Source organism: Nipponia nippon, unplaced genomic scaffold, assembly GCF_047370975.1.
Source record: "Nipponia nippon isolate SJK-2023a ecotype South Korea unplaced genomic scaffold, ASM4737097v1 scaffold_5, whole genome shotgun sequence".
In the NCBI taxonomy this organism is placed as follows: Eukaryota; Metazoa; Chordata; class Aves; order Pelecaniformes; family Threskiornithidae; genus Nipponia; species Nipponia nippon.
In genome coordinates this window covers 30,197,519-30,211,461 of record NW_028262369.1, presented here as the reverse complement: position 1 = coordinate 30,211,461, position 13,943 = coordinate 30,197,519, and the positions used below count along the sequence as shown (strand labels likewise).

Here is a 13,943-nt window from a genome sequence, read left to right as displayed (position 1 = left end):
GGCCTGACTCTTACAGCAACCGCGAAGCAAGGCTGCAGTTAGGCAGCAAAGCGGCAGAGCCCAAGCACTGGCAGCATAATACCTACAAGTTCTTGGGAGAGCATCCAAGGTCCATTCATTCTGCAGTCTTTGTACTGGGACTGCTGAAGTGGTTACACTGCAATAGTTGGTTTTATGCATGTATTGAATCAACTGGGCCATCCCAACGCCAACAAGCAGCCCTGGCTCCTGGAACCTCGGGGTGCTGCATGGAGGAAGGATGCACCTGAGCCAGTTACGCACACGCCTGGGAAAAGTTCATTTTCCATTTGTTGGCTCTGCTGAGTCCAAGGAAGCAGTGTACGATGTCTGCAGAGAATGGGCCCAACTGTCTCAGACATTGTGGGTGCTTTCCATCTGCACCACAGACATCTCTACTCGTTTTTAAAACTCCTTCTGCTAACCGGGTGTTGGAAACCAAACCCAGCCTGTAGATCCATTTTCAGGAGGCTTCAAGCGGCCTAACCTTGCTGGAGAAAATGGATCTCAAAAAGCACAAAATTGTCCAAGCACACTGTCAGTGGCCATCCTGGCTCTTTGCTCAGAGCAGGCCATGGGTTTCAGCTGAGGAATTAATTCACTAGTGCAGGTCAGGCCAACCCAGGTCTTGGCTATATCCTTTTCAGATGTTTCCTGCTTGAAAGACAAGAGACTGAGTAATGCTTAGGGGACTCTGCTGTGCCATTTAATTTTCAGTTTCAAGAAGATGCTTCACATGAAGCTGTAACTCCTTTGAGCATCCCATCCAGCACTTGTCCACAACAGAGATGTGTTTGCCGGTGGGAAAACAGGAGGCTGCTGAACCAGTCTCATTGTTAGGAGTCTTTATCCTCAAGAAATCACAAGTTTTGCCATCCCAAAGACACGACTAGGGAACATTTTCCTGCCAGACCCCAAATGCATCCCAGCACAGCTACGAGTTCCCTACATTGTATGGAGATGGCAAAACTGGCCATTTGGCCAGGGTGCTTCCTTCAAGTCACCATGGAAGTGTTGGAAGTGGAGTATGGTTTTGCCTCCTGCACCGTACCCAGCACCCACAAGGTGGCAGCTAGGTGACAGCCTGTCCAGGACCCTGCAGCCCACCCTCAGCTCTCCTGCCTAGACCCCACCAGCCGCAGACCCTCTCCAAGCAACATTTACTCCTTGCTGGTTACTTATTGTTAGGTTTTCTGCAGTGTTGGTTTAAGCGCGTATCCATCTTCCCCCGGCTCGAAGCCCTTTCTTTCCAGGCTGTCTGCTGCTTGAATTCTCCCCGAGCTGATGCTCACCCTCTAAGTATAATTGCAATACAAAGTAGTTTCAGAATAGCGTGCAATAGTGGCTAATTATTTGGAACAATTATACATAACAAAGACAGAGCCAAGCAGCAAGAGGGCTTAATTGTCTGGCCAAGCATGAAATAGCACAGGATTATCGCTAACAGGGGGAGGGGAGGCAATGGAGGAGAATTGCCCCATAGAATAGGCAAGAATCCAGGCTGTTCGGGAAGGCAAAGTTTATTGAAGAACTTGAAAATTCCCCTTTGAAGCATCTTCTGAGATGCCAGAGAAGACATGAAAAGGATAATGAACCAGAATATGGGCTTAAGGCACAAATCCCCGCACTGACAGACTCCAGGCCTACAGACGCTTAAGCACATGCTTAAATTTTAAGCACATGAATAGTCCCCTTTGACGGCTCACGTGCTTAGAGTTAAGCTCAGGCATAAGTGTTTGTAGGATCAGAGCCCGGATTTTTATTACAACTAGGCTCTTCTCAGTAATGACAGGAAATAAGAGACCTATAAAGCGCACAAGCTCCTAGGGCGATGTCGCGAAGCCCTTTGCTCCACGTGAGCAGCAAGCACCTGTGATGAGCCATGGGGACATCCATGCCTTCCCTCCCTGGCATGGAGCAGGGAGAAACAACAACCGTGCGGGTGGTGAGAGCAGCATCTCTAAGACGTGGGTTAGGAGTTGGGCCTAAGAGCCCACAGCTGTGGGGGAGAAAAAGGTGAGGAGGGTGCAAAAAGGAAACAGGACGGCTGTTAAAAGCAAAAAGGTGCTGTGGCTGTTGCTGGGGTTCAGCTTTGCTTGGGACCACGAGAGAGCAGCATCTTGGGGAGCTTCTGAGATGGTGGGAAAAGCAGGAATAATCTTCATTAAAAAAAAGTGAAGAAAACATAAAAAAAATCCTGCAGAATATGAGCAAATCAATGCAATAGCAGCTCCTCTTCAAATATTCTTCACTTAAGCATGCACCTGCTTTTTCTGCAGAATAAGGTTTCTCTCATGTGACATCTTCCCTGCTCTTTCTCAATCCCTGAAGGGTTTTTTTGCAAGTTTTCCCATTTTTACAAGACAGCTACCTGCTGGGCAGTAGCACTTGTCCCTTTGCTTGGATCTAGATCGCTGTTTTTCAGTTATCTTTAGGGCTGGAAGGATTTGTTTTTATTAGTGGTACAATAGCCTTGTGCTGTTGACTGCAGATGGTAGTGGTACAAAGAGAAAAAGTGGAAGGTGTGCAATACGGATGCTGTGGGCTTCAGTGGGCACATTAGTGCACCTGGGCCTTCACCTATGGCTCAGGAATTGGCACCCATAGGTTCAGGACTGCTGCTAGCAGCCACTGGAGGGCATTATATGATATGTACAGCCTTCTTATCCTGCGATGTGTGCAGCCTCCTTACCCTTCTCGGAGGCAGACATGGTAAAGAGCATGTGCTATGGAAAAACTCGCATTGCCTTCTCCTCCTTTACATCCAAGCGCCCATAACAAGGGGGCTGGACAGCTGACATTGCCTATGGGGAAGGGACCAGCCAACGCATGCCACTGTGGGCTGGGATGGCCCTCAAGCGCTAGGGACCTTCCCGAGCCACCCTGATGCCTCAGCGCATCGCCAGCCCACCATGATGTGCCTGTGCAGCAGCCTGGAGCAGCAGGGCACGGATGGAGGATTTTCTCTGAAGCCAGAGGTTAATTATGCTTTATTGGATAATTTCCAGCTGCCAGTCCTGGCAATAAAGGGGATTTCCTCTAGATGGCACGCTTATCTCTGCGCTGGAGGGGAAGCCCCGCCAGCCTGCTTCCTCCCGCAGGACCCCAGCGATGTATTTTCAGGGAACAGATAACTTATCCCAATGCTTCATGCCCTCTTACAACGCGATTTTAACACTCAGCATCTAAACTATGCAAAAGCCTGGAAAAAGGTAATAAAAAAAAGGCATTTCAAAATGAGCGTTGGTGGGATCTGGTTAGCTGGGCGATGCCGAGTATCCATCCTGCAGAAATCGGGTCTTTCCAAGTAACGTAAAGCCAGATGTGAAACATCAGCTTTTCCTTCAGCAGCCCTCAGTGTCGTTTCTTCCATCTGAGTGATGCAGCTTCCTCTTCCCAGCAAGAATAAGCGGAGGCTCACCTGCAGTAAGTGAAAGAAGGGGGGATGTGTGTGTACATGAAGCTTCAACACCCCCAGAGTGGCTGGATTAATTTTAATCTGTGTGTTGACAGACTTTCCCTCTCTTGGGCAGCTCAGGGCAGCAGTTTCTTCTGGTGGTTTGATGAAAGGGGCAGGAGAAGTTCACACTGGTCTGGAGATGCTGGGGATGGGTTTCTTTGATGGAACTGTCCCTTGCAGCCACACTGATGCTGCCACAAAATCAGCCTGGGATGTGCCAGGGCTGTGTCCCCCAGTGCGCAAAGCAGGGATTAGCTTCGGGTCCTGGACCTGAAGGAAGGAGCTGCTGGGGTGTGGAAGTGCTGGAGCTGGGCTGTGGAGTGAAGCTGTGACCTGGTGGAGATGCAGTGGAGGAATCGGCATCTGCAGCCGTGTGCTGGCGGGGCAATGGACCTGAGATTCACCCTTCTGTGGAGATTCAGCCCCAGACTGTTACAGTGATGCCTGGTTTGATATTTTTTCTACCTGGCTGTCCTTCACTAGATAAGAGGACAGGGTTAAGGGGTTTGGCTCTGCCTCTGCTTCTCTGCATGGGTGAGATACTTCGCCTTCCTCCCCATACTTTAGGTTGCAAACTTTTTCCCACTGTTTATTCAGCTCCTTCCCAAGATGGGAACAGAGAAAAGGAGCCCTGTGCTACACTCCTGTGCAGTAGCAACATCACAGCTTCCAGCTGACTGAAGCATAGTCTTATTTGAGGTCAAGAGGAAAAATATATCTACGGACCTGTTTGCAAGGCAGATCTGTAGATATCACCATGCATGTGCAGGGCTGATGTTTTACAAGGATACAGAGGATTCACCCCAACCTGATCCCCAGCTGGAGATTGCTGGATGCTTCCAGGTGCAACCACTCCTATCCCTAGCCATTTACTACATGCAGAAAAATATAAAAAGGAGTCAAACACTTTTTGTCCCAATCAAGCTATATTCCAGTAATTTTCCACCTTCTCTGTAATTTCTTCCTTTGAAGGCTCTCTCTCTCTGTATTGCTCCTGGCCACCAAGCTGAGGGTCCTCAGCTGGTGTTTCTGGCAGAAGTGGACATTTGCAAGCTCAGTGGGTGAGGTGGGCACTTGGGCTGCTGAACCGCTGAATGCAGAGAACTCAGCAGCAGGGATTTCCTGGGCACGTTTGGCATGCTCAGATGCTAACATGGAAAACCTGGACTCGTAAACCTCACCACGAGTTTCTAAATCCTTGTGAATCTGGCCATTTGTTTAGGTTCTTGCACTGGTGCACCCACTTTTGGAAAATCTGATTCCCTCCCACATATATCGCCCCCCCCCCCCCAAATCCTCTCTTTTATTTTCAGGGGATTCAGGGAAGCATGAAGTGATTTAGCAGGCTTGTTTTCACAGGGATATTTTTCCTTGTGTGGTAGGCACAGTTACCAGGCTGTTCTATACATATTGCCATGTGCCAGAGCATAATTGCCTTCCACATGCATCAGCTTTTGGCTAATGTGTTTTTTATGGCAACCAGGAGAGCGGGCTTTGGTGAGTCTCAAAAGTACACCTGGTGGTTTATGGCTTGAAATCACTGTGTTCCTCTGAGTCATATAAGTGTGTGTGTGTATCCATCTCTTTTCATGTCAGATTGCTGAAGAACAGTACAAAAAAAAAGCTTATACCAATCCAGTGTTAATCAGTTGAGTGTTAAGCTGCATACGAGCTTGCCTGGTGGGCTCCAAATCCATGTGGGATGGGATCAGTTATGAATACAGAGCAGCAAAGTTTTTGAACTGCAAGTCCAAACCCAAGGTCTTAAAGTCAGATGACAGCACCCAAATAAATGTGTGTGTATGGGGGAGAGGATATTCCCACTCATCTGAAGAGCAGGAAAGACAGGGAGACTTGTTCTCCAGAGGTTCATGGGGGTTCAGCCCTGCACATGGGGTGCCTGGGAAAAGCCTCCCTTGAACTCCAGGCCCTTTTTGGTGTGGATTTTGGGACACCTGCATTTGAAAATGCAAGTCAACAAAACCGAGATGTCTGACATCTGAGTGCTGCAGGGATGGATATAGGCATTTGGCTCCAGTGGTTTCCAAATTGGAAATTTCACGCATCTTGCACTATCCGGCACCACCATTCCCACTTACCTCCCTGCGCTGGGAGCTCTTGGTGTGCAGGCTGCAAACTGATCTTTGCAAGCTGGGAGCTGGCAGTACAGGGCTGGAAAAAAGGTTGAACTGCAGGGAGCACTGAAGGTCTGAGCCTTGGATATGGAAAGAAGAGAAATAATATCAAAGGAAATCACATAAGTGGAAAAAGAGCCCCCTGGGGCAGCCCAGGCAGCAGCAGGTCTGTCTTGTTCATGTTTTCAGAGAAGTTAGAGGTCAGCCAAGCTTGATAACGAGGTAATACAGAAAAATCCATCACTGAGCCTTGGGGGACTTGTAGATGCAGTTCTCATCAGCATAAACGAATTTAGATGCTGCTCGGTAGAGGAAACCAGAACGATTATGTGTTGCAAAACCAACAGATCATCTGGAAGGATCTGGGAGCAGCGTCGGCTGGGCTGGAGCTAAACTCCCCGCACTGCCCAAGGCAGCGCACGGGAGCGCTGCAGGGCCCGATGCTGCCCTTCCCCGGGCACGGCGGGGCAGGATCAGGGCTTTGCCCCCCGGTAAACCCCAGCGCCGGGGGATGCTCCGGCCAGGACCGGCTCCTCAGGCGAGGGCATGGCTAGTGCCGGGGCAGGAGCAGCGATCGCACCCCGCGGTGCGCCGGGGTTGTTCTCCCTGCCCTCCCCTACACCCTCCGGGCAAATAGCCGTCTCGGCGGACAGGCAGGGAACCAACTTTTCCCCGTGGAAAAAAGAAAAAAAAAAAAAAAAGTGCCTGGTCGTTGTTGCCGTTTTGCAGCTTGCAGGGGCTCCAACCCGCTCCCGCGGAGCTGCCCGAGTCGGGGCACCGGGTGCCCCGGGGGGAATCCTCGGCCGGGGGATCCACCTGCTAAAGAGGTCTGCAGGGCATCAAAACGCCGACCCAGCGCCTCATTAAGACAGGCGAGACAGACAGTGAAAGTCAATTTAAAGGAGAGAAAAAAATCCTGATGGACTGATGGCCACTTTTTTTTCTTTTTTTTTTTTTTTCTTTTTTTTTCCGCATCGTTGACACTTTTTGGAGACCCTCCCCACCCCGCCAGCTCTCAGCCCCACTCACGTTTGATACAGCAATTTAACGGGAAATGTAAAGCAGAGTCGGGTTAAAACGGAAGATGGGAAGGGAGGCTGGAATGAAATACTTCAGAGAGGAAAGCAGAAAAATTTAAAATCTGCCCAAGGAAAAATGCTTCCCTCCCAGCCCTGCACGCCTGGGAACAGTGGGATGATGACAAGGCAATCTTTTCGGGTAGATCGATAGGGTTTCTCTTTAGGGAGACCGCATCATTTCTTACCCGGCGTGCAAACCCGTGATTAAAACTCACCCCTCGCTCCGCGTGTGGGTGCGTGGCTGGAGTGTGTGTGTGTGTGTGTGTGTGTGTGTACGTGTCTGGGATCCGACCATCTGGTTTGCTTCACTCCCGGGTTTCCCTTTTCTAAACCTTTTCGGGACGGGTGTAGTTTCGGTACTTTTTCTCGTTTTGATTCGTTTCTGCAGCCGATCCTGCGTGGCAAAACCGAGGCTAATACGGACTCGGCGGACAGGAGCCGCTCGCAGATGGAGGGACCGGGACTCATTCACTGTCGTTTCCTTTTGGGTCGTTCCCGACTTTAACGGGGACGATATTTTGCCTTGAAACAGGCAGGAATAGTGTCGATGGTGGCTGATGGGGACATGGTAGTTCTCGAGCTGCGGCGGCTCTGGATGCGCGATACTGAAGGGGGGGGTCCGGGCGGGAGCGGGACAAGGCACCGGCCGTATCCCATCAACAGCCGCCTCGGATCGACCCTTCTCGCCTCCCCCCCCACATTTTCGGGCTCATCGTCGTCCCGATGCCCCCGAGTACAGCGGCAAACGGCTCCATCCGAGCCCCCCGTTGCTCCCCCCCGCGGGCTGCCCGGCGCTGCCCGTCCTTCCAGGCAGGGGGAGAGCCGGCAGCCGGGGCAGGGCGGGGGGGTCCGGGCAGCAGACACCCCCATCTGTTTCACTTCGGGCCGTGCGGGACCAGCCTCCAGGCAGGGCGATGGGGAGGCGGCCGCCCTGCGACCGGACGCCGCGGAGGAGGGGCGGCGGGGCATCCCCCGGGCGGTGCCCGCTGCCCCCGGCCGCTCGCAGCTTGTCATTTTGCTGGTTCCCCCCTGCCCTCCCCTTCGCCGCCCTGCAGAGGCACAAGGCGCAGCTCCCGGCGGTTCCTCGCTGCCATGAAATGCACCAAGTGGAAATTCAATCGCCCCGTTGTGTGTGTGGTCGAAATCTCTGGCAGCTGCTTCGGAATTTTTTATGACACTTTCGTTTATGTAGGGGAGGCATAACTATTATTTTACTTAATAAAAATGGAAAGCGGCTCGGGTCTTTTCCCTCCCCGCTCTCTTCCATTTGTTCTTCCCATCGCCCTTCCGCGGGGCTGATGAGCGGAGAGTTTAAACAAAGTCGGTAGGAAAGATGCGGCGTCTCCGAAGCATTTCTCCGTGTTAGCTAATCATATACATAAGAAAAAAAAAAGAAAAAATATATATGAATATAAATATATGTAGCTGAATATATATATACACATACGAGAGGGAGATGTATGCGCATGTGTTGCAAACGCAGGTTATCAGCATCGGAGGAGTATAAAAGTGAAAGAGCTCAGGAAAGCTTCCCCAGCCCTGACACACGCCCGCGGGACAGACTTCCCACCTTCCTGAGCAGCTCTCAGCACAGTTATTCATCTATTTTCCCCTCCGGTCGAGAAATCCTCCCCGATCGCAGCGTTGGCGGCGAGGGAGGAGGATGCGACAGAGTCCGCGCAGAGGCTCCGGCTCTGTAATAGCTGCTTCAGCTGGAGATGTGCGGGAGAAGCGCCGTCCGCTCCTGCCCGCTCCTGCCCGCTCCTCGGGGTCCCCCCGAGCTCGGCGAGCCTGTGCACCGAGTCGTTAGGGTTTGAGTAATTGTGACCGGCATTTGGAAGCGGGGCCGCGCAGCTGTTTGGCCCGGCTCCCCGGTATTAGTGCTGGAGATTTTATCACCAAATGCTCGCACCTGTTAACGGCAGCGACGGGCAATTCATCACCGCGGATTCTCACACTGCTGAACGCGGCCCTGGGGTGGGGGGAGATCTCCCCCTGGCACCCCCTTGGAGGAAACCATCCCCTTCCTCCCTCCCCAGGCTTTCTCCCCCCCGGGAAAGCGGCTGCGTGTTTGCAGAGCCTCTAAGGGAAAAAAAAAAAAAACACCCTTGCGAGCGTGGCTCGGTGAGTCCGCGGCAGAGACAAGGACAGCGGGCTGCTACAGCCACCCACGGGGCGTGGGGTGGGCGGCTGCAGCCGTGTCCGTGTCCCCCGCCCTGCGCCGGGGTGGCCGCCCCGGCCTTGCCCTGGGAAAGGGCGGCCGCAGGCGGGGGAGCGGGGCTCTGCCACCCGCGGGGACACCGCGGGGGCTCCGGGTGGGCCTGGGGCCCCTTTGGTTACAGGGAAATCCTCCCGCTTGGGCTGCAGCCCGCGGCAAGGTGGGTGTCCGCTGCCCACCGCCTCCTCCCTGCCAGCCGTCGGGGGATGCTGCGCCTCGGGGGGAGCGATGGCGGGGGAGCGGCGGGCAGGAGGTCCCGAGGCTGAGGAGGTTCCCCGGCCCGGAGGGTGCCCGGGGCCTGGCCGGGCTGCGGGTGGGCCACCTCGGAAAGCGGTACCCGGCCGGGCCAGCCCCGTCGGACGTTGATGCGGGACTCGAGAGCACCCCGCGGACACGCACGGCCTTTCCTTCGGTTATTTCTCGCGTGGGTGGGAGGCTTGACTGAGCTTTGCTCCTTGCCTTCCGCCCCGCACCTGCCGGGCGGCAGCATCCCTTCCGCGAGTGCGGGCCCGTGGGGGCCCTCGGGGAAGGCAGGTTTCCAGGCAGGGTGCTCCGGCCTCGGTGACGTGTCGGTGACGTGAGCGTGTTCAGAAGGGGAGCGGGGATCCCCAAATTCACACACACAGACACCCGAGGGCTCGGCCCTGGCGGAGAGAGGGTCCCCGCCGGCGAGGCTGCTGGGTGGGCAGCCCTCGAGGGGAGAAGGGACCCTCCGCGGCCCCCGGGCGGCGGGAGGCGGCCGTGGCATCCCGCAGGAACGGGCCCTGCGAGCCCCCAGCACCGCGGGGTGCTCGGGGCGGGGGGGATGGCTTTTTCCAGCGCCGGCCCCCCGCTCCCGCCCCAGCCGGCTCCAGGCGCAGCCGGGGGCACCCGAGGGCCGGGGGAGCGGGCAGCGCCTTTCCTCGAAAGCATCCCCGCCGGGGGCGGCGGCCGCGCTCCCCGGGGACGCGGGCCGGGCCGGGCAGCCCCTCGCCGTGCCCCGGGGGGGCTGCGGCGGGCGGCGGGCGGCACGTGATGCCGGGGCGGCCGTATAAAGGCCTGGGGAGCGCTGGCAGGAGGCGCAGAGTGGGAGCGTTTCCACCGGGTCCCAGCTCGGGAGGGGTGGGGAGGGGGGAGCCGCCTTCCCAACTTCTGCCCTCCCCCCTCCCTCTTCCCCCGCCCCTCCCTCCCTCCCCCTCTCTCTCCCCCCAGCCCTGCCAAGGAGCCTCTGCACCCCCCGCTTTTTTTTTTTTTTTCCCCTCCTTCCTCCTTTTTTCCCTCTCTCTTTCTCTCTCTCTCTCTCCTTTTATTATCATTATTACTATTATTTATTATCGCTGCTTCCAAGCTCCCTGCCCAGCCTGCGGGCGCCCCGTCCCTCCGCCCCCGCCCCGCGCCCCCTCCGCCGCCCCTCCCTCCGCAGCCACCACCCCGCAGCCCTGCCGCGGCCCCGCCAGCAGCGGCGCGGCGAACGGGGCGCGGAGCGGCGGCGCCGGGACGCGGAGTCCCAGCGGCGGCCGCAGCCCTCCGGCACGGCCCCGGGCCCATCCCGGGAGCCGCCGCTAGGTGGGGGGGGGAGCCCGGCCCCGGCCGCCCCGGCCGCACAACAATGACTTTGGGCAGCAGCGGCGGCGGCGGCTGCGGGATCATGTCCGAGCGCTCCCCGGAGGAAGAGCCGCTCTCCGAGGTGGAGGACGCGGATATCGACGTGGTGGGCCCGCCCCAGGATGGGGGCAAGTACAGCGAGGACGAGGAGGAGGAGGAGGAGGAGGACGAGGAGGAGGAGGACGAGGAGGACGGCGGCGATCCGCTGGGGCTCGCCCTGCCGCGGAGCGGGGCCGCCAAGGCGCGCATGGGGGGGTCCCCGGAGCGGCTTTCCCCCGCCGGCGGCTCGGAGCCGGCCTGCGCCCGCGGCGCCGCGCCCGGGGACAAGGCGCCCGCGGGCGGCGGCGGCGGCGCGGCGGGGAAGAACCCGCTGGTGAAGCCGCCCTACTCCTACATCGCCCTCATCACCATGGCCATCCTGCAGAGCCCCAAGAAGCGGCTGACGCTGAGCGAGATCTGCGAGTTCATCAGCGGGCGCTTCCCCTACTACCGGGAGAAGTTCCCCGCCTGGCAGAACAGCATCCGCCACAACCTCTCCCTCAACGACTGCTTCGTCAAGATCCCCCGGGAGCCCGGCAACCCGGGCAAGGGCAACTACTGGACGCTGGACCCCGAGTCCGCCGACATGTTCGACAACGGGAGCTTCCTGCGCCGGAGGAAGCGCTTCAAGCGGCAGCAGCAGCTGCACCCGCCGCACCCCGAGCTGCTGCTGCGGGCCGGGGCCGCCGACCCCGCCGCCTTCCTGCCCGGCTTCGCCTACGGACCCTACGGCTACAACTACGGCCTGCAGCTCCAGGGCTACCCCCACCACCACCACCACCACCCCGGCGGCGGAGGCGGCGGCGCCGCGGGCGCCTTCCCCTTCCCGGCGCCGCACTGCCCGTTACCGGCTCCGCCGCCTCCCGCCGCCGCCTCCGTCTTCTCCGCCGCCTCGGGGCTGCCCTCCTTCCTGGGCGGCGAGCTGAACTGCAGGAAATCCTTCTACCACCCCCAGCTGAGCCCCACCGCCCTGCCCGCCGCCCTCCTCCAGACCCTCAAGCCGGACCCCACGCCCGCCGGCGGCGGTGGCAGCGGCGGCGGCGGCACCAACCACCCCTCCCGGCCCTCTTTTTCCATAGACAACATCATCGGGGGGGCCGTGCCCCCGCCGCCCAGCACCAACCCCAGCGCCGCGCCCGCCGCGCCCTACCCCGCCGGCCAGGCGGGCCCCCCGGCGCAGGTCCTGGCCGTGCTCAGCCCCGCCTTGGCCCCGGCACAGCCCCAGGTCAGCCTGGCACACGAGCCGCTCCTGCAGCCGGCCCAGAACTTTTCCAGTAAAATCACATCCCTGAGCAGCTGTCATTTTTAAAGCGTGCTGGGGAAGGGGGGGGGGGGGGGAGAGTCGCGAAGCAAACGGCCCCTTCCCAGCTCTCCCCCCTCCTCCGAAACTGCTCCCCTTCCCTCTCCCCGTCCCCCCCCATCTCCTCCTGTTGTGTTTTAAGGTAGGAAATATTTCCTCTTTTTTTTTTTTTTTTAATTTTTACTTTATTTCTAGGCTCTGTGGCATCCAGATCTGTTTGTGTCTCTTTGCTCGGGGAAAAAAAAAATTAAATAAATCGGGATGGCGGGAGGGAGGAAAGAATAACACGAGTTCGTCCCGCAAGCGCCAAAGCGTATTTATAAAGTGGCCGTAACATAAGCTGGGACCTGGGCTGGTTGAACACGCAACGTCTTGCGGGGGATGAAGGGGGGATGTTAAGAAAGAAACGGTCTCAGGGTGGGAAATGTTTCCTTTGAGAGGTGCGGGTTTTCCGCGGGGGTCCCCCAAATCGCCTGGGAAAGTGGCCAGGGGAGCTGCAGCCGCCCCCGGGCGCAGCCAGCCCGTTTTCATTCCTGCGAGTCTCTCCCGGGCGGTTTTGCCATGTGTGTCTGTCTCTCCCCTGCTCTCAAAGAAAACGTTTTAATGGCTCGATCTTATTTTTAGTTTCTTTGAAGCTTCGGGTTTGGTTTTAAAAGGCACTGTTTAGGGTTTCTTTATTTTTAAGAAGAAGAAAAGTCGGTGAAACTCAGGACTGCGGTTTATTTTTTTTTTTTCCCAATGAAACATTCAAATGCACGTTTAAAAGAAAATCCGATCCGTCAGGAAGTTTGGAGAATTCCCATACTGTTTTTTTTTTTTTTGATCCCCCGTTTTCCCACCCCCTCCGTGCGTGGGTTTTTTGGTGTATTGGTAATTATTTGTATATAGATTATTCGGGAGCTAATGAGCGGAGTCCAGTTAACTCTTCACTGGTTGTGCATCCGTCATATCTATTTTATTGAGAGAATCTGTGAATAATTTGATGTGGAAAAGGCAACAGAATTTTGTCCACCGTTGGTGTAAATTAATAAATGTTTGTGACCTGGTTAAAAAAAAAAAATAATAATCCCAATCGTTCTTTGCGATGTCCTTTGTCACGCTGAGAGCCGAGAGCCCCGCTCGGGCCTCGGGGAAGCGAGTGGCTCCCACTCCTCGGGCCGGCCGCGGAGTTTCGCTGCCCGAGGCCGGCGGGGCTGAGCCCTCCCCTCCGCGGCCGGGCGCGCAGCTTGCGCGGGGCTGCTCCGCGCCGCCTCCCTCCCCACCGCTGCGGGCTGCCTCACCGGCGGTGCCTTCCCCGGCCCCTTCCCCGGGGGGGTCCCCGCTCTGGGTCCACGGGCCGGCAAGGGAAAGGACCTCCCGGATTTTTTTTTTGTTTGTTAATTTTATTTTTTATTTCTTTGTTTGCTTTTTGGTGTCGCCCCCCAAAAAACAACCCTCTGTCTCTTTCCAGGGGGAGGGAGGTGGGGGCCGGGAGAAAGGTTATCCCTTCTCTCCCCCCTCCGCCTCCCTTTATTTTGTTTGGAAAAGTTGACACATGAGAAAATAAGTTGGAGGGTTTCCCCCCCGCACACACGTCCCCCTTGGGCCTGCAGCATTTGAATGACCGAATGAAACTTGATCTCCGTCTAAATTTTGCAACAACTTACAAAGTAAATAAACATCTTTAAGAGCTCCCTTCTCCTCCAAACCTCCCCCCCCCCCATTTATTTTTTTCAGGGACCAAACGTGGCTCTTCGGTTTGTTTGTTGGCAGGGACCCTGATCTAAAGACTCGAGGCCTTTCTGCCCGTGCAGCCAGCTTGAAGGAGAAGGAGAAAAACAGAAAAGCTGAGACGTACGAGGCAGGGAACGGGGGACGGAGCCGGTCCCCGGGCGAGCGGGGCTTTGTGCGGGGCCCGCCGGGGCGCGGGCAGGAGCCGGGCGGTGTGCGCCGGGGGTGGTGGTGGTGGGGTCGGCCTTTCTGTTCTCTTCTTCCCCCCTCTTTTTTATCCCCCCCCCCTCCTCTGCCCCTGTCTGTGCCACCTCGAACCTCCGCGCAGTTTGTTGATGTTGTTCCTGAACGTGCCGCCTCCCCGCAGCGAGCGGTCTCACATCTCGCCTTCACACACATT

The 13,943-nt window shown here is 56.8% G+C and overlaps 1 protein-coding gene across 1 annotated transcript; it reads left to right on the top strand.

Annotated features, from left to right (window-relative positions):
• The first annotated feature begins 10,498 nt into the window (after positions 1-10,498).
• Positions 10,499-11,842, top strand: FOXD2 (forkhead box D2). Its single transcript, XM_087733215.1, is given in 3 exon segments — positions 10,499-11,291; positions 11,294-11,343; positions 11,345-11,842. Coding segments are annotated over 3 exon segments (1,341 nt in total).
• Positions 11,843-13,943: the final 2,101 nt, after the last annotated feature.